The sequence below is a fragment of the Sorex fumeus genome, unplaced genomic scaffold (assembly GCF_029834395.1).
Source record: "Sorex fumeus unplaced genomic scaffold, SorFum_2.1 ptg000020l, whole genome shotgun sequence".
In the NCBI taxonomy this organism is placed as follows: domain Eukaryota; kingdom Metazoa; phylum Chordata; class Mammalia; order Eulipotyphla; family Soricidae; genus Sorex; species Sorex fumeus.
Window position 1 is genome coordinate 8,804,271 of NW_026606077.1, and position 26,641 is coordinate 8,830,911.

Sequence of the window (26,641 nt, forward strand, 5' to 3'; positions counted from 1 at the left end):
CAAGGCTGGGGAGGGCCCCCTGCAGATGCTGGTTCGGGACCACGGGCAGGCCGAGGAGGCAAGCACGCAGACCAGGGTGCAGCAGGCAGATCAAGTAAAGGGAAAGGGGGTGACTGGGAAGAGGAGGAGGTGAGCAGGGACAGAGGCAGAGGAGGTGAAGGGGCAGGCAGGAGTATATCAGCAGCACGAACCCACTCACGATTCTCAAAGTAAAACTTATGGAAATCCATCCCCTCCACGAGGTTACCAAGAGCCTCGGGCTCAAAAGAAGTGAGGCCTGGATCACAAATCTTCCTGCGGGTGGGAAAAAAGCAGCCTGTCAGTCTTTGCCGCGGATTACCTGCCTTTCTGCCCGGTCAGGGTGTCGGAACTGCCGGCAGCAGCAGGGGAGCTGTGGGCCAGGCCTGACTAGCTGGCTGCGTCCTCACTCGGGCTGCCCGTCAGACGCAAGGCAACGCATCTTCCGGAAGGGCTCCCGGCCTGGGGGGCCTGCTGACTCAAACCTGCCTGAGGACCGGCATTCCCTTTCCCCAGGACCCTGAGCTGCAGTTTTTGGGGAAAAGGAAATTAAAACAAAACAAAACAAAACAAAAAAACACCTTGAGAGACGACTTGGGTCTCAAGAAATTGGGGCTACTCACGTGTAGGCCTCAAAGTCCCCGTTGTTGATGGCCTCGATCAGCTGCTCTGTGATCTTAATGATCTCCTGTTTGCGCACTGTGGAGGGAAACAGAGGAAAATCCAGCCATTACCCGAGTTGGGTGAGGGTGTGCTCCTGGCACGGAGAAACCCCCAGTGATGACTGACAAGCTGCCCCTCCTCTGCCTGCAAGGACCCTGCAGCACCTGCCCTCCTGCCCGCCCTGCCCGGCCCGCCCCCTCTCCTGCACCCACTGCTACGTCCTCTGGCCTGTGCCTCCATTTCCCTCCCAGACACACTGCAGCCCTCCCGTTCCCAAAAGCCCAGAGCCTCGGTTGGGAGCCTAGCATTAACGACCCTTCCCGGGAGTGGCCAGCCCCTCTAAGGCATCACCCGTTAGGCTGCTTCCATCACCCTGACTTCTCTCGTCCGAAGGGGCTCAGCGGGGTCTCAGCCTCAACCCCAGGGTCCATGAGAGCCAACAGAGCCTCACAGAAGGTTCCAGAAAGGACGGGTAGAGCCCTGGGGTGGACGCTCAGTTCTCTTGTGACCTCGCTTACCACCTCCTCCACGAGGCTTTTCCGGGACAAAGGAAAAGGAACTCAACTCTCCTAACTGGAGCCTCTCGTCAAGCTCAGACCAGCTCGAGTGCCAGGCAGGGCATTGTCCCCCGGAGCCCCCAGCCCGTCTTAAGCAGGGGAGCTTCTGCTGACATTCTGCACTCACGGGGAGCACCGCCGTTAGCAGAGGGTGCCATCAGGGGAAGGGAGGGCGGCTGAGCTCAGAGTGCCCCTGACTGGAGCCCCAGACCACACCAGGCCACAAGCCTTTCCTCATCGCAGCGAGAGGCTGCAAGACAAACATGAGCATTAGGATGGCACAGCTGAGGGGCGCAGCTGGGACAGGGCAGCGCAGCCAGAGGTGCAGCTGGAAAGGGACCCGGGCCCATGAGCATCATCCAGGGGCCACTCCGGGTGAGCCAGTGACAGGTTAAAAGCTCGAGCCACTGTGAAGAGGCCGACGTGGACATGGCGCGACCCACACACCCCGTCTCCCAGCTCAGAGACCGGGAAAAGAAACTCCAAAAAGGAGAGGCGGTAGGAGGCAAAGAAGCAGATGAACGCGTCATATCAACACGGACGGGACTCGAGACAGAAACGCCAGCTACCACTCACCAGCAGGGCGCCCTATCCTGATGCTCTACCATCTCCCAGGAGGCAGGTACCATTTCCTTCCCATTTGACAGAGGACAAAAGGCAAGTCCCGCGAGGCTGACGCTACTTTACCCTGAAGGTGCTGTAGCTGGGACAGGTCTGTCTCACCCCAGGCCCCCGAGCGGGATTATCAGACGGAGCCTCAGGAAATACCGCATCCCAACAGGCCTCTCCGCTCGGGCCTCTCCCCGTCTCCCGCTCCCCCCTGGCCCCGGCTTCTGGCTCCCGCCCGCCCAGGCGCTCTCCCCTTCTCTCCAGACCCTGCTCGTCCACCTTCATCAGCCCCCCCGCCCTCCCAGCGGAGGCCAGCATCCTAAGGCTGGCCGGAGGCTGGGAGGTGCGGGATGGTGTGTCCCTGCCGTGGCTTCAGGACGAGCCAGGGAGACGGAAGCCAGCATGTGCCTCCCTCACACTTACTGGCTGAGGAGCAGAGAGAAGGCTGGGGCTGCATGCCTGCGGAAGGGGCTGTCCTGTCCCGGGAGCTCCGTCCTTCGGGCACCGAGCTGCTATTCCCAGTGCGGAGCGGGGCAGCTAGCCAGCCAGGGCAGGGCAGGGCAGGGCAGGGCAGCCAAAACAAACAGAACAAGGCAGGTGAGCGAGCAAGCCGGACCGGACCCAGGCCCGTGGCACTGAGGAGCCCGGGCACGGAGAGGCCTCGGGCCACCGGGATGCTGGGTCACATCCCACGCCGCTGCCTCTGCCAGAGAGGCCTCCCAGCCAAGAATCCCAGGAAGGCGCCTGGCCCTGGGCTGCCGGAGGGGGCCTGCCCCAGGCATCTGCTCGGCAAGGCCAGGGTTCCAATGAAGGGGCCCCTCATGCCGCAGCACCACCGAACGACACTGAGCCAGCCGTGAACCCCGGCATTCCTGAGCACCTTCCTAGTTGGTTGGGGGCCACTCCTGGCAGTGCTCAGGAAGCTCCCCTGGCAGGGCTCTGTGAGGTGCCAGGGACCAGACCCGGGTCATCTGCAAAGGCAACCCCCTTATCCTCTGCACTCTCCTCTCTGGTCACCCCCTTTTTTTGGAGGGGGTGCCCAAAAGATTTGGGGCCTGGGTACTGCCTCTGGGCAAGCTCTTTTAGCTCTGTTGAGCAAAATCTCCATTTTTCCTGTTTGTTTTTTGGGTCATACCCGGCAATGCTCAGGGCTTATTCCTGGCTCTGCACTCAGGAATTACTCCTGGCAGGGTTCTGGGAACCATACGAGGTACCGGATCGAAACCTGGTTGGTTGCATATAAGGCAATCACCCTATCTGCTGTAGCATAGTTCTGGCCCCAAAACACCATCTATTTTTTTTCTTGTTTTTTTGGGTCACATCTGGAGGTGCTCAGGGCTCACTTCTGGCTCTGTGCTCTGGGATCACCCTTGGCAGTGCTCGGGGTGGCGACCATATAGGATGCCGGGGATTGAACCTGGGTTGGCTGTGTGCAAGGCAAGCGCCTTACCTGCTTATCGCTCTTTCTGGCCCAATATAATCTTTTCTGAGTGCTCCTTACTACAGGCAAAGGGACCAAGAGCTGGACCACGAGTTTCCCCATGGAGTAGTCTGCCGAGCCCCCCAACAGCCAGAGACCAGGGCCACCACACCCGGCCACATGTGGTTCGGAGCCCATAATTAGTCACGGGGCTTTGGGATGAGTGGGACCAACTACTCATCCAGACGTGTCCAGGTCTGTTCCACTTTACAAGGGAAAGTCTCACATCCTGGGAATTGCCTCAGTCCTGGGCCAAGTGGGATGATTGTTCACTCGCTCGAGTCTTGTGATAGTGTGTCTGGGCTCCTTCATGGGAATTCTAATGTCCCTGATTGGCACTGTCACTGCCTTATCAGCGAGAGGGAGAGTGCTGAATCTTGGCCCCAGGGAGCCCAGGAAAAGCTCTGATTTGGCTCTTCCAGATTGGGGTTCAAGGACATAGTGATACCCCAATGATATCAGACAGGGGCTTCAGATCTTTGATGATGTATTTATTTATTTTTGTGGCGCTGGGGATGAAATCCAGGACTTTACACACACAAGGCATGTGCTTGGTCTCTGTCCCCTCCCCAACCCTGCCCCTTCTCCTGGGGCTTGGTGAACCCCCAAGGTCGGCTCTGGGAGCAACCCAAGTACCTGGAACACTGCTGGGGTCCCTTCCCCAACCACAGGCAGCACCTACCTTTGAGGTCCTCGTCCTCCGTGGTGGCATTGCAGCTCTCTGTGGAGCCCTGTCAGCCAAAGAGAACACGTTGCTATACACTCGCCCTCAGGACCCAGGGAGCCAAGCCAGAGAGAACGGAGAATGTGCCCTTCTGCAGCACAAGCAGAACCGCCCCAGGCTGCTCCCTCACAGAGCTCCACCTGCCCCTCGGTGGACAGCACACTTATCCGGTTACTCAGGCTAACGCCCAGAATCATCTCTGAGACTGTTGCTGGGTTGCTTCTGTTCTTTATCTCTTTCCCTCATATCTCTGCTCTCCAATCTAAAATAAAAGGTTGCTACCTCTGCTCCCAAATTAATCCTCTCTCTTTTTTTTTTTTGGTGGGGGGAGGTGCAGGGGTCACACCCAGTGCTGCTCAGGTCTTACTCCTGGCTCTGTGCTCTGGGAATCACACCTGGAAGGGCTCAGGGGCTGAGCATGTCGGGGATGGGCTGCGTGCAAGCAAGCATCCTACCTACTCTACTTGCTCCAGCCCCAGCAATCCTACAGCTCTTCCCCTCAGTGCGCAACTACCAACACTCCCTACCTGGGTTCCAACAGCCTCCCAGGCATGGCCGGCTTCACGCGTGCTCGCTCCCCGTGGTCTGTGCCCAGAACCCAGAGCAACTTTTTAGAGTGCAAAGCAGATTTGATCATTCTGCTAAGAAGCTCCAGTAGTTTCGGGGCACTGCTGGAACAGAAGGTCCTACACTGCAAGGCTGGCTCACTCCCCTAGCTTCCTTTCCTGGCCCCACTCCCCCACTGCCCGCCATGCTCAACTCTGGTCATACCTGGCAATTCTCAGAGGCCCGAGCAATGCCGGGAATCAAACTTGGGCCCCTTATCTGCAAAACCCAAGCTCAGCCCTCTGAGCTCTCTCCAGCCCACGCCTGCTAGAAATATTCTGTTCATTCCTTTCACTCCATCCACACTGGTGGTTGTGGGTTTTCTGCTCTGGATCTAGCTGGCTGTTTCCTTCCTGCTGTCTCTTTTTCTTTTTCCTTTTTGCTTTTGCTTTTTGGGTCACCCTCAGCGATGCGCAGGTGTTACTCCTGGCTCTGCACTTAGGAGTTACTTTTGGCGGTGCTCAGAGGACCATATGGGATGCTGGGAATCGAACCCAGGTTGGCCGCGTGCAAGGCAAGCGCCCTACTGGCCGTGCTCTCTCTCCAGCCCCTGCTGTTTCGTTTTCAATTCAAATCTCACCTCCAGCGAGAAGCCCTGTCCTAAGCCTTAGCTCAAGGCGTGTACTGCTCTCTCACCATCTTCTTCCTGTACTCGCCGCTACTGGACTGTATGTTACTGATTAGGCACTTTTTTTTTAACCTCTCACACATACCTGTGGAGAGTGATTTTTGTCTTGTCACCCCTGTAAAAGTGGATGGTTTAGGACCCAATATGTCTGTTTCCATGGCAGTGTAATAAAGATCACAAGGGGACTGAGGGGACAAAGGTGTGAGGCCAGTGAAGGTGCTGGGGTCTAGTTCCCTCTTCCCGGCCTTTCTGCCTAGGGTTTACTCTCTTTCAAACGCCATAATTCACGGAGGAAGGTTCAACCGTTACTTCCAACTTCCAAATAAGGAAACCGGGACACAGAGTGGCAGAAGCTTGAGTGGTGGCCTGGGGTTCTCACCGGATCTGTCTGGCTCTAGAGCCTGAAGTCAAGTTCGCTAAAGAATAAGGCCCTGTAGGGAGTGGACAGGCAAGCAGTCCCCCAGTTCCGGTGGCTGCAGGCCCCTGGGCCCTGTGACCCAGCGGGCTCAGCGTCACTCACCTTGATTCCGTCTGTAGCATTGTGGACCACTGTGGTTTGGGGTTCCTGTGAGAGAAGATGACAGTTATCTCCTGCCCTGGGGTCGTGCTGACAGCTCCTCCCTGAGGGCCCCCAGCCGCTAGCCCAGCACTTCATACACCCGACGATGATCACTGAGGCCGGCCCCCAGCCGTCGGTTCCCACAGACACCCTGGCTCAACTGGGCTCCGGACACCTCAGATGCCCCAGACACCTCAGATGGTTCTGGGTGCGGACAAGCGGGCACTTAATGGAAACAGGTCACTGGGGAAGCCAAGGGGACAGAGTCTGTGCCCCTCATCCTGCCAGCTTGGTTTTGGGGGGGATGGAACCCACACCTGGTGGTGCCCAGGGCTCACTCCTGGCTCCACGCTCAAGGGGACCATATGTGGTGCCGGGATGGAACCCGGGTCAGCTGCATGCAATGCAAGCGCCTTCCCGCTGTGCTATGGCCCCGGCGGGCCCTCCCCCTGCGAGTTCTGCGCGCACGTTCCCCAGGGGGCAACGCAGGCTGAGGGCACAGGCTGGCCCCTGCCGACAGTGTTCATCAGGGGGTGTGTGAGAGGCAGGGACGCAGCGAGTGTGAACGAAGGTCTCCCCGGAACACCCAAGGGGGCCCCCTCAGCAAGCAAGACCTACGAGCTGCCTGCCTCCCCCAGACTTCCTGTCCTTAAGGCACCACATCCGGGAGCAGGGGGGGCAGCAGGAAGGAGGAATGGCAGAGCCATGAGCCCCTCGCCCCTGGCCGTCCCCCTGCTCCCAAGCAGTGAGCCACCACGAGCAGAGGGAGCTCAGAGATCAGACGGCCCGGGTGAGCCCCCACAGAAGTCAGCACCAGCAGTGCAGATGCTCTGGAAACCTACAGGCCTCTCAGCACAGAGGTGGGGGACCCCCGCCCTCCTTGCTGCTCCTAGTATGGCCAGGACAGAGAGGCTGAGGCAGGGATTACTGGTGGCCTCTGAGAACACATGGAGACGACCCAAGACGTCTCCCTCCGGCGCTCTCCTTTTCCAAGAACTCAACGTCCTCCCCCCTGCCCCCCCCCCACCCCCCGTGGACCCAGCCCAGGGGCCCAACCTGGGGCTAGGGAGCTCTGCCAGCCCTGAACCCGCTTCCCCAGCCCCACAGCGAGGAGGGGAGCAGCTGTCATGCAGGAAGGAGCACACTGCCAAGCAGGGCAATGAGGGCGAGAGACGCCCAGACGCAGGGCAAGAGGAGGGCGGGGAGGAGCAGGAGCAGCCAGGGGCGGGCGAGGAAGCCGTAGTCAGGAGGTACCATGGCCGTCTGCAAGGGCGCGGGCTCTTGGACTGGGCTTACGAGACTGTTTTTGTTGTTGCTCTGTGGCTGAGACAAGAAAACAGATGGTTTAGTTCCTCGAGAGCCCTGAGGCTGCGCGGGTCAGACTCCCAGACCTCCCTTGGCCGGGGCCTGGCTCCATCGGGCTAAAGACGGGAGCAAGGGGGGAGATGATGGGCGGAGGGGACCCTCAGAGGAGGAGTCGGGAGGGTCCTCGGGGGGATCCACTCCTCAGACTCGGGTCGAAGCATCTCTCCACAACTCGCCACTTACGCCAGGGGCCGAGCTGCTGCACCCTCATTTACCACCCGAAAGAATTGGGGGAGATTTCCAAGAAAGCAGAACAGCACGTAGAAACCCTGGGTCCCCATCTCTCGGACCCCTGTTGCCCTTCCAACCTGTCACCTGCATGTCCTCTCCCTTCAAACTCCAGCTTCATCAGGAAAGAAAGAAGAAAGGAAGAGCCTGGCCGAGGAGACAGTGTCCAGAGACAAGGGGCGGACTCCCACCACGAAGGTACCAAATGGACCCAGCGGCTTCAGGGATGGGGCAGGCCTGTGCCTGACGAGCCAGGGCAGGACCCCAACGAGGAGCGGCGGGGTCCCAGGAGAGGTGTGGCTGCCGGCTCACTACCAGGACCCCAGGACGCTCGCCCAGGCCCACACTGTGAACGGCAGGGAGAGCTGGGGTTGTGTGATCCCGGGAGCACAGTGGGTGGAGGACGGTGAGGGAGGAGGAAGGCTCTCATCAGCCCAAGGAGTTGTCACCATCTGCCACTTACAATCCCCTGACCACTGTCCTCTTCCACTCCAGAGGCCCGAAGACCCGCCAGCCCCTCAACAGGTGAGGGGGCATCCTGGTGTTGCTGAGGACACAGAAAGCCTATCCACTGGTCTGGAGGCCTCATCCTGAAACCCTCCACCATCCGCTTCCTCTTGACGGCTGACACCCCCCACAAGCAAGGGCTGGATGTGCAACCTCAGGTCCGGCACGAGAGCTACCGGTCTCTGGGAATGCTGGACAGAGACACCCAGAAGTCATAGGTTGCTGAGTTCAGTAAAACCACACGTGACTCTGCACACCCGCATTCCCCGGCCCCAGGACGGAGCAGAACCCTCTGGGCTGACATGGACCTCCCGTCCAAGGCTGACCGCAGGCTATCCCGCCTGCAAAGCCCCGAAGGGACAGAGACCCCAGCAGACAACAAGGGGCCTGGGAAACCTGCCCTAATTTGCAGAGGGCCAGGCTGGCGCTGGCTGAGCTCCACAGGCTTCACAACGGTTTCAGCCGCTGTGTCCCATGACCCAAAGGCCCCTGCTGTGATGCCACAGCTGCTCCCCTGGGTAGGTAGGATGGAGCCTCGGGCACTGGCACAGCAGAAAGGTCAGGATGCACGTCCTCAGCCCCGACCCTCCAGCCAGCACCTCTGCCCACTGGATGCCCACAGGTGCTCCACAGCGAGGGACGGTCACGCCGGCGCTTGCCCTCTGGCCCTGAGTTCCTGCCAGCTTCACTTCCTGCCCAGCTGAGGGCAGTTCACACTTGGTGGCAGGGGTGCCATGTGCACGTTCCAATGCCCTTCTCGTTTGTTTTTGTTTTCGAAGGTCACCGGGTGACCTCGGGCAATGGCCCCCGCCTGGCAGGCCGGGCCGCACCTGCCCACACAGCACAGACATGCAGTGAGGATGAGTGGAGCACACGCACATGGCAGCATGAGTTTGCGTGGCCGGCAGGCGGGCGCAGGCAGCATGGAGTGGGCGATGGGTGGGCAGGCAAGGCTCACCATTAGGTGCACGCTGGAACTCGACTTCCTTTTCTGGACACATCACAGCAAAAGGGAAAGAGAAGGGGAAAGAGGTAAGAAGAGAAGCACAGAGACGCTGCAGGTTAGCGCACCAGCGTGGGCTCCGCGCCAAGAGCGGAAGAGGGAGCTCTGGAGTCCAGCCCGAGAAGGGTTCCAACAGCAGCGAGTTCCCTCCGGGCCCCGCGGCGGGCAGCTTCCCAAGCACCCACCGAGCCGGTTCTGAGTCAGTGCTCAGAGAAAACTGCTAGAGAGATTAAGGGACAAATCTAGTCAGGAAGCATCGCCGCACACGCGTGGCTCCGCCCACAGAGCAGCACATCTCACGGTTATCCTGGTCATCCGCGCTCCCTCACTCCTAGGCAGCTGCCAGGGAAACGGAGCAGCGCTCCAGGCTGCTCCCAGCTCTCCTCGCACTGACTTCCGAACGCAGACCGCCCAGGCACTGGGCCCTGCTTCTGAGATAAAGATGTGAGGAGTCTGAAACGCACCTGACAGCTAGATTTGGGCATCCCTTTGTTTGTTGGCCTGGGCTCGCTCGTTTCTAAGACTTCACTGTTTCACTGCACTTTGCGATTAGTGGGAAACAGAGGGGAGGGATTCAATTCTGTCAACTGCGACAATGCCGAACGCGACAATTCCTTCACCTCAACTGGACACCTACGCTGGCAACTTTTATGTTTGGAGGTGAAACAAGAGCACAAAAGTAAAAATCGCATCGCATAGCAACCTCACAAGGAAAAAGATTGTGTCCAAAAAGCAAAAGGTGATTAAAAATTTTACAGTGATTCACTGGGAGATATCTATGGGTCCCGGAGGAAGGTGCCTGTATTCTGTGGACCACTGCCTGTTTACTAACAGTCTCAAACAGGCTGGGCCGAACAGAGCATGGAGCCTATGGTGCTGGCCTTGCATGCAGCTAGCCTGGTTCAATCCCCGAGCACAGAGCTGGGAGTAATCCTTCAGCACTGTGATGCAGCCAAAAAACAGCCTTCCCCCCACCAAACAAAAACAAACCCTATGAAACAATATTCAACAAATACTTATTGAGAGTTTTTCTTGGCACCGACAATAGGTGAGATCCACGTTCCTGCCCTCATTTCACCTTAGCAGACATTCCCCAGACACGGTATGCTCAAAAGGGCATTCTAAGTGTTCAAAGCCCAAATTTTAGAACTCAGTTTAAAGAAAAAGAATAGCAGACATATAATTAGCTCTCCTTGGTCTTAAACGTGAGATGAGATTTTTTTTTTTTGCTTTTTGGGTCACACCCAGCGATGCTCAGGGGCCACTCCTGGTGGTGCTCAGAGGACCATATGGGATGCTGGGATTCGAACCTGGGTCGGCCGTGTGCAAGGCCAACACCCTACCGGCTGTGCTATCGCTCCAGCTGCAACATGAGATGAGATTTTACTTCCAAGATTATTCCTCAAAAAGCGGAAGTTGACTTGCAGCCCCCAGGCCCTTATCTCTGCATCCTAAGAAGGGATGCATCTAAGAAGGAGCTTTGAGAGGAAACAGCTGATCTTACAGAGCCTGCAAAACGCGTGAAAGTCAGTATGCACCTCCTGCACCTACTGGTTTTTCACCCCTGCAGAGCATAGGTTTCGAGCTGGCCCATGCTCCCGTAGAGGCCAGTTTGGGGTGCTGACCAAGACAGTCCTAATTGTAGGGACTTTCAGGCACCCCCAGGTGAGGGTCCTCGTGAGGCCTGGGCTGTGCCTTCCTGGGGAACAACAGCTCCGTTTCCTAGTGTGTCTTACACGGGAGCCCAAGAAGGTCTGTTCGACTCACGGTCCTGCTACCAGTTCCACTTCCTCACCCCACCCCCTTCAGGGTGAGACGGCAGCCACGCACAGCTCGGACCTGGGTCATTTGGGGGAAGAACCGTATCTTGTTTTTCATTTTTAAATTTTATTTTTGGTGGGAAGAGGTTTGGGGCCAGAACCTGGTGAAACTCAGGGCTTCCTTCTGGCTCTGTGCTCAGGGAGCACATATGTGTTTGGGAGGCCATATGGGATGCTGGGGATCGAACTCAAGTTGGCTGCGTGGAAGGCAAACGCCTTACCTGCTGTACTAACTCTCTGGCTTGGTATCTCATTTTTATTTATTTTTAATGTAAATCAGAAGAAGCATCACGCCTCCTTTTCACAGTTAAATGAGAGGCGGGAGAGCAAAGTCAACGTACTGAGTGTGTGCCCTGTAGGCAGGAGGTCTGGGTTCAATGCCCAGCACCACGTATGCCCTGAGCAGAGCCAGGAACAGATCCAGAGCACTCTGGATAAGGCAAAGAATACAGGAAATAACAACAATCTCCCTATTTTTCCTTCCGCTTGTTTGTTTTTACTTTTTGGGTCACACCCGGTGTTGCACAGGGGTTACTCCTGGCTTGTGCACTCAGGAATTACTCCTGGCGGTGTTTAGGGGACCTTATGGGATGCTGGGAATCGAACCCAGGCTGGCTGTGTGCAAGGCAAACGCCCTACCCACTGTGCTATCACTCCAGCCCCACCATTTGTATTAATGAACAGTTGGTCACCCTGGCAGCAACCAGCATTCTGCACAAACTGCCCTGTTAGTGGCCTCCTGGGATCAAATTTTTGTAGCCCTTCAAACTGTGTCTCACACGGCCACAGACCCTGTGACAATGCACCTGCCTTCACAGACACAGAGCCAGAAGCCACAGGCATGGATTTCAAGAACACAGACCAAGACTCCTTGTTCAAGCCCCTTGTCCTAGTGGAGGACCCTCAGGAAGCTTTCAGATAGGGAGGGAGAACACATGGTCAGCACAGGGGCTAGGGGGAAAGGCGTCTGGAAAGGAAGAAGGGGCTGAACTAAGTGTCCAGGAAGCCAAAAGCTCAGGCCTCTCTTCCAGAACACAGGTCAGCGGCAGCACTGTGCCACTCCTTCCCTCCTCCAGAGACAGCCCACCCGCCCTAGGACACCGTTCATTCTCCTATGCCCACTCCCCTGTAGCGACCTGCAAGGCAGCTGAAAGAGAGGGAAGAAGCACCTGGAACCTTATCACCACTGCCCACCTTTCTGCCTTACGAAGTTTACAAACCTCATGATAAACTACATACAAGATTGTGCCTTACTTTGAAAATAAGAATTTGAAGTTTTAGTAATACACAATCTAGATGGAAAAAAAAAAGTAAAAAATGCAGGAAAACGTGGAAGTTTCCTCAATTCCACATCCCAGTAAAGTTGCTACCAGCAGTACAGTGGATTTTCTTATAATTCACATAATCATGTAACCACGTAATTCACGCAATACACCATACTATATACCTACATATATAAAATAAAATTTTAGACAAAATTCAAACTGTCTGGTATCCCACTTTTCTTCACGTAACAGAAAACATTTCTCTCACTAGTCATGAAAATCAGTGACTTTATTATGATCGATTACATGGGCTGCTCAGTTACTTAACCTTTTGCTTGTTGGCTTTTGAGACTATCTCCAACCTTTTCACAGCCATAAATAACGTCACGCTGAACAACTTTCTGCTTATTTCGGTTTCGCCATATTTTCTAAGATTTCCTTTGGGTAAGTTCCCAGAAGAAGAGCTAACGGGTAATAACGGCAGGAGAGCTCCATTCCAATTCACCCCGCCAACAGAAGCCTCAGGGTCACGGCCAGTGCCCTACTGTAGCCTGCACTCCCCACACTGGTGAGCGGTTACCCACAGCTGCAAACTACTCCTGTTTCCTCTTTTCCACATCCTCAGTTTATCTTCTTTGATTTATCGACTCGTCTCACGCAGTGTGCTTATCTTATTTACGAGAGAAAGCTCTGGTGTAACCTTTATTGCACCCTCACGCCATGCCTGGAACTATTTCCTCCAATGTCTCCTGTGGACCTTTGAGTTTTGGTGGTTCATGCCTTTCACAAACATTTACATCTTCCAGTCTAGTTCCATGGCTCGGGGCCTTGCTTGTTCAAGCATTAAGGTGCATTACGGAGCATGAATCAGGGAAGGCACTGGATGAGTTCCCCACATACGCTCCTGCTCCTGAGGCTGCCTGCCCAGCTCAATCCTTCTCAGCCCTTGTGGAAGTTCTGATGTTCTTATTTCTGTTCGTTTCCTTCCTCTTCGTTCTTTTTCCGTTTCCTCGGCTGAAGTCCTTCCCAGAGATTTTGCCTTTACTAGAGTCTTAAGACATCATGTTAAATAATATGTTAAAACATGATGTCTTAAGACATCATGTTAAATAATATGGAGGGTGGGGGTAACACTTATATCCTGCCTCTCCAGGCTGAGTGCTAGAATCTGAATATTTTGTTGATTTTGCGCCAGACCTGGTGGTGCTCAAGGTTTACTTCTGGCTCTGTGATCAAGGATCACTCTTAGCCATGCTTGGGGGACCACATGGAGTTTCGGGGATAGAACGCAACCTGCAAGGCAAGTGCTTTACCCTCTGTGCTATATCTCTCTGGCCCCTGTTTTTATTATTTATTTATTGTGCTACACCCTGCAGTGCTCAGGGATGACTCCTGGCTCTGCACTCAGGGATGACTCCTGGCTGGGCTTTGGGAACCAGGGTTGGCTGCACGCTGGGCAAGCATCCTATCCGCTGGATTATCTCTCTAGCCCCCACTGGGCTTTTTGTTTTGTTTTCAGCCATACCCAGCGGTGCTCAGGGGTCACTCCTATTAGGGATGCAGGAACCACATGGAGCGCAAGGGATTGAACCTGGGTGAGTGGTGCACAAGGCAAGTTCCTACGCACTTTATTATCTTTCTAGCCCTCTGCTGTTTTTATAACAGGGGTTACGCCTGGCAGTGCTCGACTCCTGACTCAGTGCTGGGGGACCATGTGGTATAGGGGGCTGAGCTCAAGATGCCTGCATTCAGAGAACGCAACCCAAGCCCACTGAGCTTCCTCCTCCCCAGTTCAACCTGGAGTTTCTTACCCAGCTCCTTAACTATCTCACACAGCTGTGCCTCACACAGCCCTGGGCCGGCATCTGCAAGTTTCTGCTATAAGTCTCTTGAAGGACCCCAATCGTCCCCTCCTCCCAGCACCCCGCCGTCTCTCGCTGCCTCATGGGCACTGAACTGTGTCAGGTCACCATGCAGAAGCCATGCATGCCCAGAACCACTGTGCTGCTTCTGTGCACTCCTTTTAGCTTTGGAGCCTCACCCTGCTGTGCTCAGGGCTTACTCCTGGGTCGCCTCTGATGGTGTTCGGAGAGCCATACGCGGTGGCGGGGGCCTAAGGTGCGAGCTCTACCAGCCCGACAACCTGCTGTTTCAAACCATGCATCTTCTCCTGCGTGATTCTCCCTACTGGGAACATTCCTCCTCACCTCTGCCCTTTTCAGCCTGGCCAAACAACCATCTATTTTTTTTGGGGGGGGGGGGGGGGGACTGTACATGCAGCGTCCTTCCCAGTGCTGCCTGGGAGACCATGCAGTGCCAGGTGCAACTCCGCCCACTGGCGCAGCGTCTCTCTGGTCTCACAGAGTTCTTTTGTGGGAGGTGAGTCATACCTAGCAGTGTTCGGGGCTTACTCCTGGCTCTGTGCTCAGGGACCACTGCTGGTGGGGCCCGAGCAACAACAGGCTGTGCTGGAAATGAACTGGGGTTGGCTGTGTGCGAGCAGGCACCTTCCCTGCGGTACGAGTCCTCCAGCCCCCAGTCTTAATTTTGACGGGCTAACTAGCCCTCTGAACTCAGCGGGGGTGGGGCGGGGGGGCTTCTGTTCTAAGTCGATGCTGATTTCTCTGCAGCCCAGTGCCTGCTTTGCTCTGGAACCAGCATGGAGGCTTTCTCTGTTTCTCAACAGTGGCTCATGTCACCATCTTCCTGAGGCTCAGAACTGGGTGCGCACATGAACACAGTGACCAGCCCCCAGCCCCCAGCATGTCCAGTGCTGGGGGCTCCCTGAGCTATGCCAAGCTTTCCGGCATCTTCATTTTTCACCTGCATCTCCGTGCGGTCAAAACAAAACCTCTTTCCCACAGAAACACAACCTCTAGCCTAAGTACCGCCAACCCTTTGAACGTTCAAGAAACCTTGACGTGATCTTGGGTGAATCCCTAAGTCTCCACGTCCAGCGTGACTTCCTCCGGGTGGTTCTCTCCTCCCAGGCAGCAGCCTGTGGCAGCCTTGACCCTGACCAGTGCATCCCTGGCCTCTTTGGGAGGTGGAGCCTTTGGAATATTCCCCATGCTAGTCCAGATCACCTTCTCTTTCCCCAACACTGGACGGCATCACACTGACACGTGATACTGGTTCCTCGGTGTCTAATTCCAACGCCCCCAGTCTACCCCTTGCCACGTCTTTTGGAAACATTCCTCATATTAGAACTTGCCTGTGGAGTGGCCCCAGGGCTTCCCCGCAGTCTAGCCAGACCGACCCAGCGGTCATCCTGATACCCCTCTTACAGCCCGCTCCCTTCTCAGCCAACAGAGACTGTCAGATGTCTAACAGAAGAGCCCATGATGTCTCAGCGGGGGAAGCTCACATTCTCACTGTCAAACGAGAACAGAAGGCGCGTGCCCACACCTCCTTGCCACCGGTGCCCTCTCTCAGGGCACCCCCGACATGGTCCCAATCTCCCCGCGACCTCTAAGCACTCTTCAATGAGACGTTTCCCCTGGAGCTTCTAGAACTCAGGTAGGCAGCTGGTAGGATGGACCACCGGGCTGCACAGTCCTGGCTGGGACTCAGACCACAGACTGCTCTTAGCTGCTTCCAAGAGGGCCCCATCTCCCCTTCAGACAGCCTTGTGGCGTCCTAAGCCAGAAACCTGCGCCACCTCATTCTTCCTGTGAGGCCCTAGAGAAGCGAGGGCTGCACGGGCTCTGCAGGTACAAACCTTATCCATGGTTTCGGTGACTGAGGGCAACCGGGAAGAAAGCATGAGGTCCAACAGGAAACGGAGGGAGAGTGAGCCCACCCACATTCACGTGACATTACCACTTGCACAGAATCACTGTTGCTTCCAAGTCAGACTTTGTCTCACCAGCCTGTTTGTTTGGGAGTCACACCTGGGGGGTGTGCTCATGGCTCATGGCTGTGCACTCAGGGATGACTCCTGGTGGTGCTTGGGGGACTGTAGGGGACGCTGGGGCTCGGACCTGATTGATCACCTGCTGTGCTCTCTCCGAATCGCTCTAGGTCTGTGTCTGTGGTGCCGGGCGGTTTGGGACCACCTAGTTTCAGGCACCGCCTCCAGGGCACAGGAAGGGCATGTGTGGATTTAGGAAATCCCTCCTAAAGACAGAGTCACCATCTTCTCCAGACAGAAGCACGATCTCACTCCAGTGACACCTGCCTCTCCTTCTAAGCTGGCTTCACCCCTCGCATTTGGGTCCTTGAAATTGGGGGGCTCCCACCCACCCCCAGCTAGCTCCTTGTCAGCAGGCGTGCATGGAGGCCAAGCGCCCCTCCTGGGGGCCAGCAGCACACAAAGCGGGCATGCAGAGAACGGGAACAAGGAGGGAGAGGGCGGCGCACGGGTCTCTCAGCTGCGGACACAAGATGCTGTGCGGGCCCACGTCAGCTCTGGTGGAGCCGTCACGGTGGGTCACTTCGTAGCTCGACACTCTGTGGTATAAATTAGCAGGATTCAAAAGGGCCTGGCCTCCCTTCTAATGTCCCCGCCCAGAACCCTTTCTGTGACCTCTACGCCTTGGGCTTCCTGGGGACCCCAGACGACCGCTTCTCGGCCTTGGCCAGGTGCCCCAAGAGCCCCTGTGCCCCCTCCTCTGGCTTGTGTGGCTCAGGGGTCAACCCCCCACATACACACTGAGGGAAGGAGACGCGAGACCACGCTCCTGGTTTGTTTCAGAGGAGTCGAGGCCAGAGAAAGTTCTAGACTTGACTCAGTGGTTCCGGGGCTGGGCTGTAGAAAAGCTTTAAGGAAACAAAGACCTAAAAGGGCAGTGCCTCAGGGCCCTGCACCCTGAGTGCAACAGGCAACCATGGTTTTCATTTGCTAAAATGGGTCTGGGCTTTGAAAAGTGAAGAATGGGAAAAATGACCAAAAAAAAAAAAAATCAAAAGCCACCGTATCCCCCTCCCCCACTGAGAGCCAAGATCTGGAGATGAGACCCCTTTTCGGAAAGTCAGTTTTAGGGTCGGATTTGGATCCCTTTCCTGACTCGTTCCCCAGTGAGGCTGGGACTCAAGTTCGGGTCGGCTAGAACTGGACTCCGAGACTGGGCCCGGAAGCACCCAACCCCCTTCTGCCCTGTAGGCCAGAGAAACCTGCTCCTCCACACACAAAGGTCTCTGGATTCAAGCAGAGAAGCAAGGACGGAAGGTGCCCAGGGAAGGTGGGAAGAACAGGGTGTCAAGAGGCGAAGGTGGGACTGCAGGGGTGCGGGGAGGGGGTGGGGGCAGGGCCGCCTACCTTGACGCCACCATCGGACTTCTTATTCAATAGGCTTTTGGCAGCTGTGGAAACAAAGAAGAAAATCAAGCCTCTTGCAGGGAGCCCTCTCCCCAACCTGAAGTCTGGCTGGACGGCAGAGCCGGCTGTCCGAGGGCTGAGACAGGGGCGCAGTCTCCTGCAGCCCCAGGAAGAGGCCCTTCCCAGTGGCCCCCACAAAGCAAGAAAGACATCTGAAGCAGCACTGAACCTGCAGGGCACTCCCCACCCCGCCGCCCCCCAAGACTGAACCGGACTGAGCAGAAACAGGGACACAGTGTGCTGACGAGGAGGCGACCACGTGTCCAGACGCAGCCGCCGGGGGACAGGGGCGGGGGGAGGGGCGCGCTCCCTCCCGAGATGCCACGGAGGGTCTCAGGACGGCCAAGCTGGAAGGATGCAAGACATCTCCGAGTGTTCTCAAGAGACAAGAATGTCACAGTGCACGAAGGAGACCAGGCGTGAAGACAGACGACACAGACAGACCAAGACCACCTTGCGGGAGGGTCCCGCCAAGAGGCAGCCCTTCCCAGGCTTACAGCGTCCTAGCCGCCAGAGGTGTTCAAACAGGCACAGGGGCAGCTCCGTGCAGGGTCACTGTGGCGCCTGCCGGCACAGAGGCCGCAGGGCGATGGGAGACAGCCGGTGGGGGAGCAGGGAACACACGGGGCAGCGCGACCCGCCCAAATGCCTCATCCCCGCGGGCTTCCTTCGCAGGGCCGGTGCCTTGGTTCCCCTGCCTGCTAGCTGTGTGACTTCAGTGAATTGCTGAACCTCTGAACCTCAGTTAATTCCTAGCTACCAAATGGGGTGGAATGGGGCCGGCCTCGGTTAGAGAGGAGTGCGGGACGTCCGTGGGGTCATGCAGGAGGGGCACCAAGCACAGTGCTCAGCACACAGCAAGTGCTCAGAGTTAGTGTCATCCCGACTCTGCTGCCACGCTCCCCTTCGAGGGGCCTTTCCTGTGCAGGCTGGGTGCCATCTCCCCCAGGTGACAGGGGTGGGGAGCCCTGTCCCTGCCCCCGCCCCCCGCCCCCGAATGGTCTTAGCTCCGGTTGAGAGGAGTGGACGTGAGATGCACGTACCCCGTCGGGTTACGACAGTGCCTGCCACCTCCTGTGGGAAGTGAGCGGAGCACCCAATTCTGCACTCGGCTCTCCTTTAAAGCCACTTGGGAAGAGAAAAAAAATACCCCAGCGACAATAACAAAAACGCCTCTGCCGCGTGCCCTCGGGAGACTGGCGTGGGGTCCTGACTAACGCTAGGGCTTTCTTTCTTTTTCTTTCTTTCTTTCTCTTTCTTTCTTTCTTTCTTTCTTTTTCTTTTTTGCCAGCTTCCAGGAAACGAGCTGGCTGTGCCAGGCAGGGTGGCTAGAGGCGCTTGCTGGCCCTCGGGGGCCAGGAGAGCTGGGGGGGGGGGGGGCATTTGCTGGATGCAAGCTCAGGGCCGCCAGCTCTGGCGCCAGGTACCATCCTTCTGAGGGCCGTGGCCTCCTGCCGAGGCTTGGCCTGAGCACTGACCCCCCGGGGCTCGTGTGGGGGGGGGACACACCGTCTGGCAGCGCAGGCTCGGGGGCCTGAGGAGACTCCCTCCGCCCAGCCCTTCGTCCCCAGCTCCTGTGCCCGAGAGCCGGCAGGCGCCCAGCATGCACGGCTGGTTAGGGGCGGGGGCTCGGGACACCGTGTGCTCGCAGATGCCGTTAGGTGGTCCGTGCGGCATGCCCCGTCAGCCCGCAAGCACGGGACTCGCCTCCCTGTGAGGGGGCTGGCATGCGGCGGGGACTGGCACAGGCGGGCGGGGAGGTCTCATGCCACGTACCTTGCCCGGCCAGGCCGGCGGCGCTCGCGGCAGGCGAGGCGGGGGCGGAGCTCTGCCTGCCAACTGAGGGGACACAGTCTCAGTGCACAGCGCCGCCAAGCAGCAGCAAGCCCGCCCGGCGCCCAGCCACAGCCCGCCAAGCAGCGGGAGCGAGGCGGCCGGGGCCAGGAGCAGGCGAGCCGGAGGGGACGCCGGGGCTCGGAGGGAACTAGGGCGCGGCTCTCCTGCCCCGTCTTCCCCGGCCAGCCCGAGCCGAGGACGGTCCCGTCCCCTGGGAGCGGCGAAGCTCACGGACAGGCCGTGTCCCCCAGCCTCGGAGACAGCACGCGGCTCTCCCCCTGGTCCGGCACCACGCGCGCTTCTCAGGGGGACGATGCTGAGGAACGGGGTCCCCCTCCCCGGGAGAAGACGCGCCAACACGTCTGCGGACGGGGCTGGCAGGACCCCCAACCTGGGCCCGATCCGGAGAGCAGCCAAGCGGCCCCCTGAGGAAAGGGGCTTCTCCCTGACTGCACCCACGGCCTTCGCGAGGCGCCTGGAGACAGCCCGTTTTTCTCTGACCGAGCACTGGAAGGGGCCACCCTGGGATGGCCGCAGGGGCCTGGAGAGAAGGGACTTCAGGGCAGTTCCTCACACAGATGCCCATTCCTGAACCAGGACCATGAGGAGGCCGAGGTGAAGGCCGGAGACCTGCGTTTGAGGCACATTTCCCAGGCGGAAACAAAAACCAACATCAAAAACCAAAAACCTCCCGGCCCGAGGGAGAGAAGCAGCCCCCTCGGAGCAGAGACACGGCTCCTGGCCACGCCGCGGGCCGCGAGTCCTCAGAAACACTCGGGAACTGAGGCAGAAGCGTCGTCAGGGCCTCACAGCTCTGACACAGTAGCCAGATGCCACCGCGCCGCTCGCAGCGTGGGAGGGACCTGGGCTCACTGCCCAGGGGTGCCCGCGACCCGCCGGGCTCGGACACGTGGGTGTGAGGTGGGACACTGTCCTGGCTCTCACCCGGACCCCAAGTCCTCTCCCCCAGGGCCACCTCGGGGTTACCTGGAACCAGCATGGACGGACGGACGGACGGACGAGCTGTGAGTGCTCAAAGCGCAAGGGAGCCATGTCTGCCCAAGCGCTCCCGCACAAGCCCCCCGTCCACGGCAGTGCAGGAGGAAAGCAGGGAGGGGGTCTGGTTAGGAGAATGGGGGGGGGGGGGCTTGAACCAAAACAGCTGCGGGTTAGAGGGACGGAGACCCAGGGACAGGCAAGCTGGGAAGAAACCTCTCTCTCTGGTTACGAACTGCTGAGACTCTCTCACGGAAAGTCACTGCACTTCCCAACTGAGGGCAAACAACAATGGAGAGGATGGGGAGGGGCAGGTGGAGTGTCTTGCATCGTAAAAAGAAGGGTCAAGTCCAATGGTGGACGGATGGCGGCACCCCAACGCCCCCGACTGCCCGTGCGAATGTGAGCGAGTCCCTCCCCTCGTTCTGCCATCTGCTTCACTCTCAGTCTCGACGTCACAGCATCGAGGCAGTCGCTGCCTAGGGTCTGGGCATCTGGAATAACCCCTACTGCTCAGGCCACGTGAACGGTCAAGGAGAGAACGCGCAGGGACAGACTGACAGCAGCCACTGAGCAGAGCCGCTCCACGGCCTGTCTCTCTCCCCCGCGCCCTAGAAACGGCCTCGAATCCTCCAGGGCTGAGAGTCTTCAGAGCACCCAAGAAGAATCCAAAGGGAGGCTGGGCGGGCTGCGTCTGGAGAGGTTCGAGGGCGCGGAACTCGTCAGTGTGAACTCAGGCCGAAAGCCCATCCCGAAGCCGCAGCTGCGCCCCTCGAAATAGGCCTCGGGTGCCTGAAAACCCCCCTGCACACCCTCCATCGTGCTGGCAGGGCCCAGAGGGCGATGCCCCCATCGGACCCACTCACCTGGGCAGACTCAAGTGCACGCCTGGAAAACATACCTGAGAAGTTCCTGGAGACGAGCATGGTGGTGAGGATGGCACCCTGGGGAGAGAGGAAGCGCTGTGACAGCGGCAGAGCCGGGCGCCGAGAGCCCGAAGCCACCGGGTACGGCCTTCCCACTCAGCCCCCGGCCAGGCGGGGCTCACGCCTACAGCCTGATTTTATTTGGGTTTTGGGGGGCTACACTTGGTGGAGCTCAGGGCTCACTCTTGGCGCTCAGAGATCATTCCTGGCAGCGCTCGGGGACCACAGGGGACACCAGGGATGGAACCGGGGTTGGCTGTGCACAGGGCAAACCCCTCACTTGCTGTCCTACCACGCAGACCCCCTAACGCCTGCTTTGAGGGTCCAGCGGCCCGGGAGGGAAGACTCACCTTCAGTTTTCTCCGCGCGTTGAACTTGCGCAGGCACTCCACCGTCTCCTGGCGGTGCATCATGGACGCCACTGTGGACCGTTGCTGGAGGGGACACGAACGGACAAAGCCGTGAGGCCCTGGACACCTCCTCAGCCCCTGACCCGGCACCAACGGTCTTACGCTTGGTCACTGCGGCATGGCTCCCAAGGAGAGAAAATGGATCCTAGATCCAAAAATACATCCAGAGCGACTCAAGGCCACAGGATAGAGCTAGAGATGAGCACGTCACCCGCGGCCAGAGCTGGTCGCGGGGTACAGGACCGCTCACGACTCCTCTGGGGAGCAGAAGTCGGGATGGGAGAGTGTGTCCGGGAGATGGGGCCCTCTGGCAACACCCGCCCCACCCCCCGCCCCAGCTGAGCACCTGCAGAGCTCGAGAGGGCTCGGTGCAACAGGCCGCAGCTCCCGAATGAAGCTGAGCTCCGGACGCGGGGAGCCGTGCCCTGCAGGACCCGCCTGTCTTGTGCAGTTCCCTCCAACGTATCACCACTGACTTCTTCCTTACACCATGTCCAGTGGACATGGTGTACACTTCTTTGATGACTGAGGGTCATCAATACAAGCACTGCCCTGTAGAGCACTGTCCTCCCGTTGTTCATCTATTTGCTGGAGCGGGCACCAGTAACGTCTCACAACAAATTGTGAGACTTGTTGTTACTGTGTTTGGCATATCGAATACGTCGCAGGGAGCTTGCCAGGCTCTGCTGTGCGGGCGAGATACTCTCGGTAGCATGCCGGGCTCAAAAGGGGCAGAAGAATCAAACCGGTGTCGGCCCGGGTCGGCTGCGTTATCACTCCAGCCCCATCAATACAAGCATCAATTAATAAATAGCATCATAACACATGGATGTCCTCGGGGCTACTGAGACACACAGGACATATGTGCGTGCCTGTCATTCCGCTGAGCCACGCTCCCAGTCTGAAACATGTCTCCAAATTCTTTCTTTGTTTCTTTTCCTTTTTTTTTTTTTTTTTTTTGGTGGAGGGAATGTTTGGACCACACATGATGGCACCGAGGAGCTACTCCTGGTTCTGTGCTCAGGGAATCACTCCCTGGCAGGGTTCAGGGGACGACTTGCGGTGCCGGAAATCGAACCTGGGTCAGCTGTATGCAAAGTGCCCTAACCTCTACACTATCTCTCAGGTGCTATTTCCCAACTTCTTTTTTCCCCACCCATTTCTCATTCTTGAGTGACCACTTTCATATCCCTCCTTAGCCAGCCTGCTAAAAAAAATTAAACCTTCCAACTTGTAGTCTGGACCCACAATCGCAGGCGCTGGTCACAACCCTCCCCTGTCCTTGCCCACTTTCTTCCCTGGTTGCTAAGCAACAATCCAAACAGCCCCGAGTCTCCTGCGTCCCCCTCCTCCAAAGCAGAAGTTCTCACAGAGACAAATGAGCGTCTCCTGTCTCCCCAAGAACGTCAGCTCCAGGCTGCACCCGAGAGCCGATCCCCAACCTTGGTCTTAGGGCTTCTTCCCCCAGGAGCCTGGGGTGCAGAACCTCCTTCTCTTCAAGCCAGCCAAAGCTTAATCACCTTTGTTTCCTTAATTACCCAATATGTTAAACCTCTTTTTTTTTATTGTGGGGGTATAATGGCAGGAGTTGGGGCCGACTCCTGGCTCTGCACCCAGGGGTCACTCCCAGGCAGGGTTCAGGCAAGGTTCAGGGGATCAAACGGGATGCCGGGGATTAAATCTGGGCTAGCTACATGCAAGGCAAGCACCCTCCCTACTGTACTCTTGCTCCGGTTCCCCAATCCCTGGTCTTGAAATAGTACCACACCTGGGGCTGGAGAGAGAGTACAGTGGGTAAGAAAGATGTCTGCCTTGCATGCAGGCAGACCCTGGCATCCCATATGGTCCCCCCCAACCCCCACCCCTGCCCAGCACCCCCAGGAGTCATTTCGGAGTGCAGAGCCAGGAGTATCCCCTGAGCATTACTCGGTGTGAACCAAAAACACAAAACAAATAAATATTTAAATAGTGTCACATCTAGGGCCAGAGAGATAGTACAGTGGGCAGGGCGCTTGCCTTGCACGAGGCTGACCTGGGCTTAATCCCAGGACCCCATATGCACCCCTAACCTTCTGAGCACCGCCAGGAGTGATTCTTGAGTGCAGAGCCAGGAGTAACCCCTGAGCCTCACCGGACGTGGCCCCAAAACAAATAAAACAATAGTACCATTTCCTACTCCCATCACTGCCCTGCCCCTGCCCCCCACCCCATTCCTTCCTATGTCCTTCAAACTCCTTTCACACCACTGACTTGCTCGGTGAACCAGGACCTCAAATTGGCCGGAGCAGAAGATTCTTTTCCACCCTTACAGGGGTTCCACGGCCTCTGATCGCAGAGGCTTCCTTAATGACCCCCGTTTCCTAGGCGCCTCCGCTCTGCTTCCCCTCAGGATGGTTCTCATTCTGTCCCCTCCGCTGCTTCCTGCATCCCCCCACCCCCGTCATTAAGCACTGCCGCTCGGTAGCCATTTCTGCTTTGAGTGAAGCCACAGACGCCCACAGTGTGTCCGACCAGCACAGAAGCAAGCCCATGTGTGTGGACGGCCTCATCTGCTCACGCTCGGACAATTACAGCAGCTTCCGGAGTCGCTGCCTCCAGACGCTAACCGCTTCAGCTCCATTTTCTACAGTTTCCCGAGTGACTGTCCTTAACTGCGAACTTCACTCCTTTAAAACCCTGAAATGCTTCCCTACGCTTTCAGAGGAAAATCCAAACTCAGAGGGACAATTTCTTTATCACACCACCTTTCACTCCAGTCTGATACTGATACTCCGGCTGCTCTGTTTGGGGGCCACACCCGGCGGTACTCAGGGCTCACTCCTGGATCTGCACTCAGGGCTGCAGAGGAGGCCTGCACCCACCTGCTGGACCACTGCTCCAGAACACTGTATCTTATCTTCATCTATGGCTGAACTATTTCGTGTTTCTTAGACTCACCACAATTTCCTATGGCCCTGGACCACACTGACCGGCGCCCTCACATGATCTCCAGGACACTCAGGCCAAGAACTAGGTCAGAAGTCACTTCCTCGGGGCCAGAGGGATAGTGTAACAGGTGCTATCCCTGTGTACCCACTCTCCCACATTTGCCTTACGTGTGACCAACCCTGGTTCAATCCTCGACACCCATAGGGTCCCTCAAGTCTGCCAGGGTGACCGCTGAGCACAGAGTCAGTAGTAACCCCTGAACACCGCCAGGTGTGGCCCCCAAACCAAAAAACAACAAAAACAGAAGTTGGGGCTGGAGCGATAGCAGAGCTGGTAGGGCATTTGCCTTGGGCTGACCCAGGTTCGATTCCCAGCATCCCACATGGTCCCCTGAGAACCACCAGGAGTAATCCCTGAGTGCAGAGCCAGGAGTAACCCCTGTGCATCAACGGGTGTGACCCAAAAGGAAAAAAGAAAAGAAACAAAACACAACAGACGTTACCTCCTCTGTGCAGCCCTTAGGCACCACACTGCTCACCTGGGACAGGAGGATTTCCTGTGTGCTCAGACACAGCCTGGAGTGTCTGTCACTTAGATATGCCCGCAGGGGAAGGTTGCTGCCTCATTCATCTCTGTGCCTCCAGCAGACTCACAGGGGGCCAGCATCAAAGTGGCTTTTACTAAGCTTGAGAAGGACAGAGGAACCGCGTGTGGGGTGTGTGTGTGTGGGGGGGGGGTTCAATCCAGGGGCTGAGCGGCAGGTCTTCCTCCCTGCTGGAGATTGTAGCTTGGCAGAACCTCACAGGAAAACTGTGTCGAGCCACATCAGTTCCAAGCACAGCGACAATGAAGCTCCCCTTCCACCTGGTCTCACTGCAAGGACTAAGTGCAGAGAGGAGGGTGCCCGCTGCCAGCTCCCCTTAGGCTTTGCCTGCCATCGACGCTGCCCTACGAGTGCCTCGGTGCCCTGGGCCCCCTCCCAGAACAGAACCAAGTCTCACGATGCCACAGACAGCGGCCACCGTCCCTCTGCAAGGAACCTACCAACTCGCTAGGAGTCCAGGAGGATGATCTGGGTTTGCTTTGGTTTTGGGGGGGCCACACCCAACAACGCTCAGGGGTTACCCCTGGCTCTGCTCTCAGAAATTACTCCTGGTGGACTTGGGGGACCCTATGGGATGCTGGGGATCGAATCTGGGTTGGCCTCGTGCAAGGCAAATGCTTTTCCCCACTTCGGCCCTCGGTTCCTGTTCTCTCATGAAAGGAAGTAACTGAGACCTAATGAGCCATGGTGGCACAATGCTGGCGACTGGCTGGTCGCCATGGAGTGGTGACGAACATCTGAAGCAGCAAGAGATGACAGACCCAGAATCACAGTCCGATAGGCCAACGTCACCTGGATTTAAGAGTGAGGGAGAGCCGGACGCCTCCGCAGAAGGCGACACCATCATCTCCGTGACACTTACGCAGACCCAAGGGTGCTTGAGAGCCTGGTCGGCGGTGATGCGCTTGGCAGGGTTGATGGTCAGCATCTGATTGATCAAGTTCTTGGCTTCCGGAGTCACCGTGTCCCACTCGGGGGACGGGAACTAGGGAGCAGGAACAGAGGGGGGGTGGGCTGAGTCACTTCTTGCCCCCCACACAGGCTCTACCTCTGCCCCAGCACCTTGGAGGTGGCTGAACTCTCCCCAGTGGAGCGGGAGAAGCCCTGGGGGACCCCTACGTCTGCGCCGACTTGACGGGGCTGGTGCAGGCACTGGGGGACAGGAATAGCACAATTAGCAAGGCCAGGACATCAGCACGGCATAGGAAGCGGATGCCGCCATCTTCCAACTCTTCCAGGAGGAAACAGGTAACAGAGCAGGGAGGGTGCTGGCCTTGATCCCTAGCACCCCAACAAGGCAGGAGTACCCCTGAGCATCGCCGCATTGCTCCCTGGGGACACGGGATGGCAGAATTGAGAGCAGCATGCCCACCCCCAGCTCTCAAAGCTCGCCCGGAGGACGGAGCTCAGACCAGGTCCTTACATCATAGGCTCCGGCCTTGATCTGCTGGTAGAGCTTGTGCTGATCCTCATCCCAGAAGGGGGGGTAACCCACGAGAAGGATGTACAGGATGACCCCTAGGAGAACAGAATCCAGGTCACTGCGGTCAGTCGGCAACTCCCCGAGGAGTCAGGAGTCAGCCCCCCAG

The 26,641-nt window shown here is 57.6% G+C and overlaps 1 protein-coding gene across 21 annotated transcripts in view; it reads right to left on the reverse strand.

Moving 5' to 3' along the window:
• Positions 1–26,641, reverse strand: part of CAMK2G (calcium/calmodulin dependent protein kinase II gamma) — a 57,421-nt gene that overhangs the window by 4,480 nt on the left and 26,300 nt on the right. For 2 of the 21 annotated variants that reach the window (XM_056113508.1, XM_056113503.1), the window contains exons 9-18: positions 26,476–26,570; positions 25,915–26,037; positions 21,461–21,544; positions 21,086–21,128; positions 17,293–17,336; positions 7,099–7,167; positions 5,806–5,850; positions 4,010–4,058; positions 642–717; positions 200–294 (exon numbers count right to left, since the gene is read on the reverse strand). In XM_056113508.1, the coding sequence (XP_055969483.1) occupies positions 200–294; positions 642–717; positions 4,010–4,058; positions 5,806–5,850; positions 7,099–7,167; positions 17,293–17,336; positions 21,086–21,128; positions 21,461–21,544; positions 25,915–26,037; positions 26,476–26,570 (723 nt within the window). Of the gene's footprint in view, positions 1–191; positions 295–641; positions 718–2,270; positions 2,385–4,009; positions 4,059–5,805; positions 5,851–7,098; positions 7,168–8,902; positions 8,936–17,292; positions 17,337–19,128; positions 19,192–21,085; positions 21,129–21,460; positions 21,545–25,914; positions 26,038–26,475; positions 26,571–26,641 lie in introns of those variants that run through there. The other 19 variants (XM_056113487.1, XM_056113502.1, XM_056113490.1 and 16 more) reach the window with 19 other exon arrangements.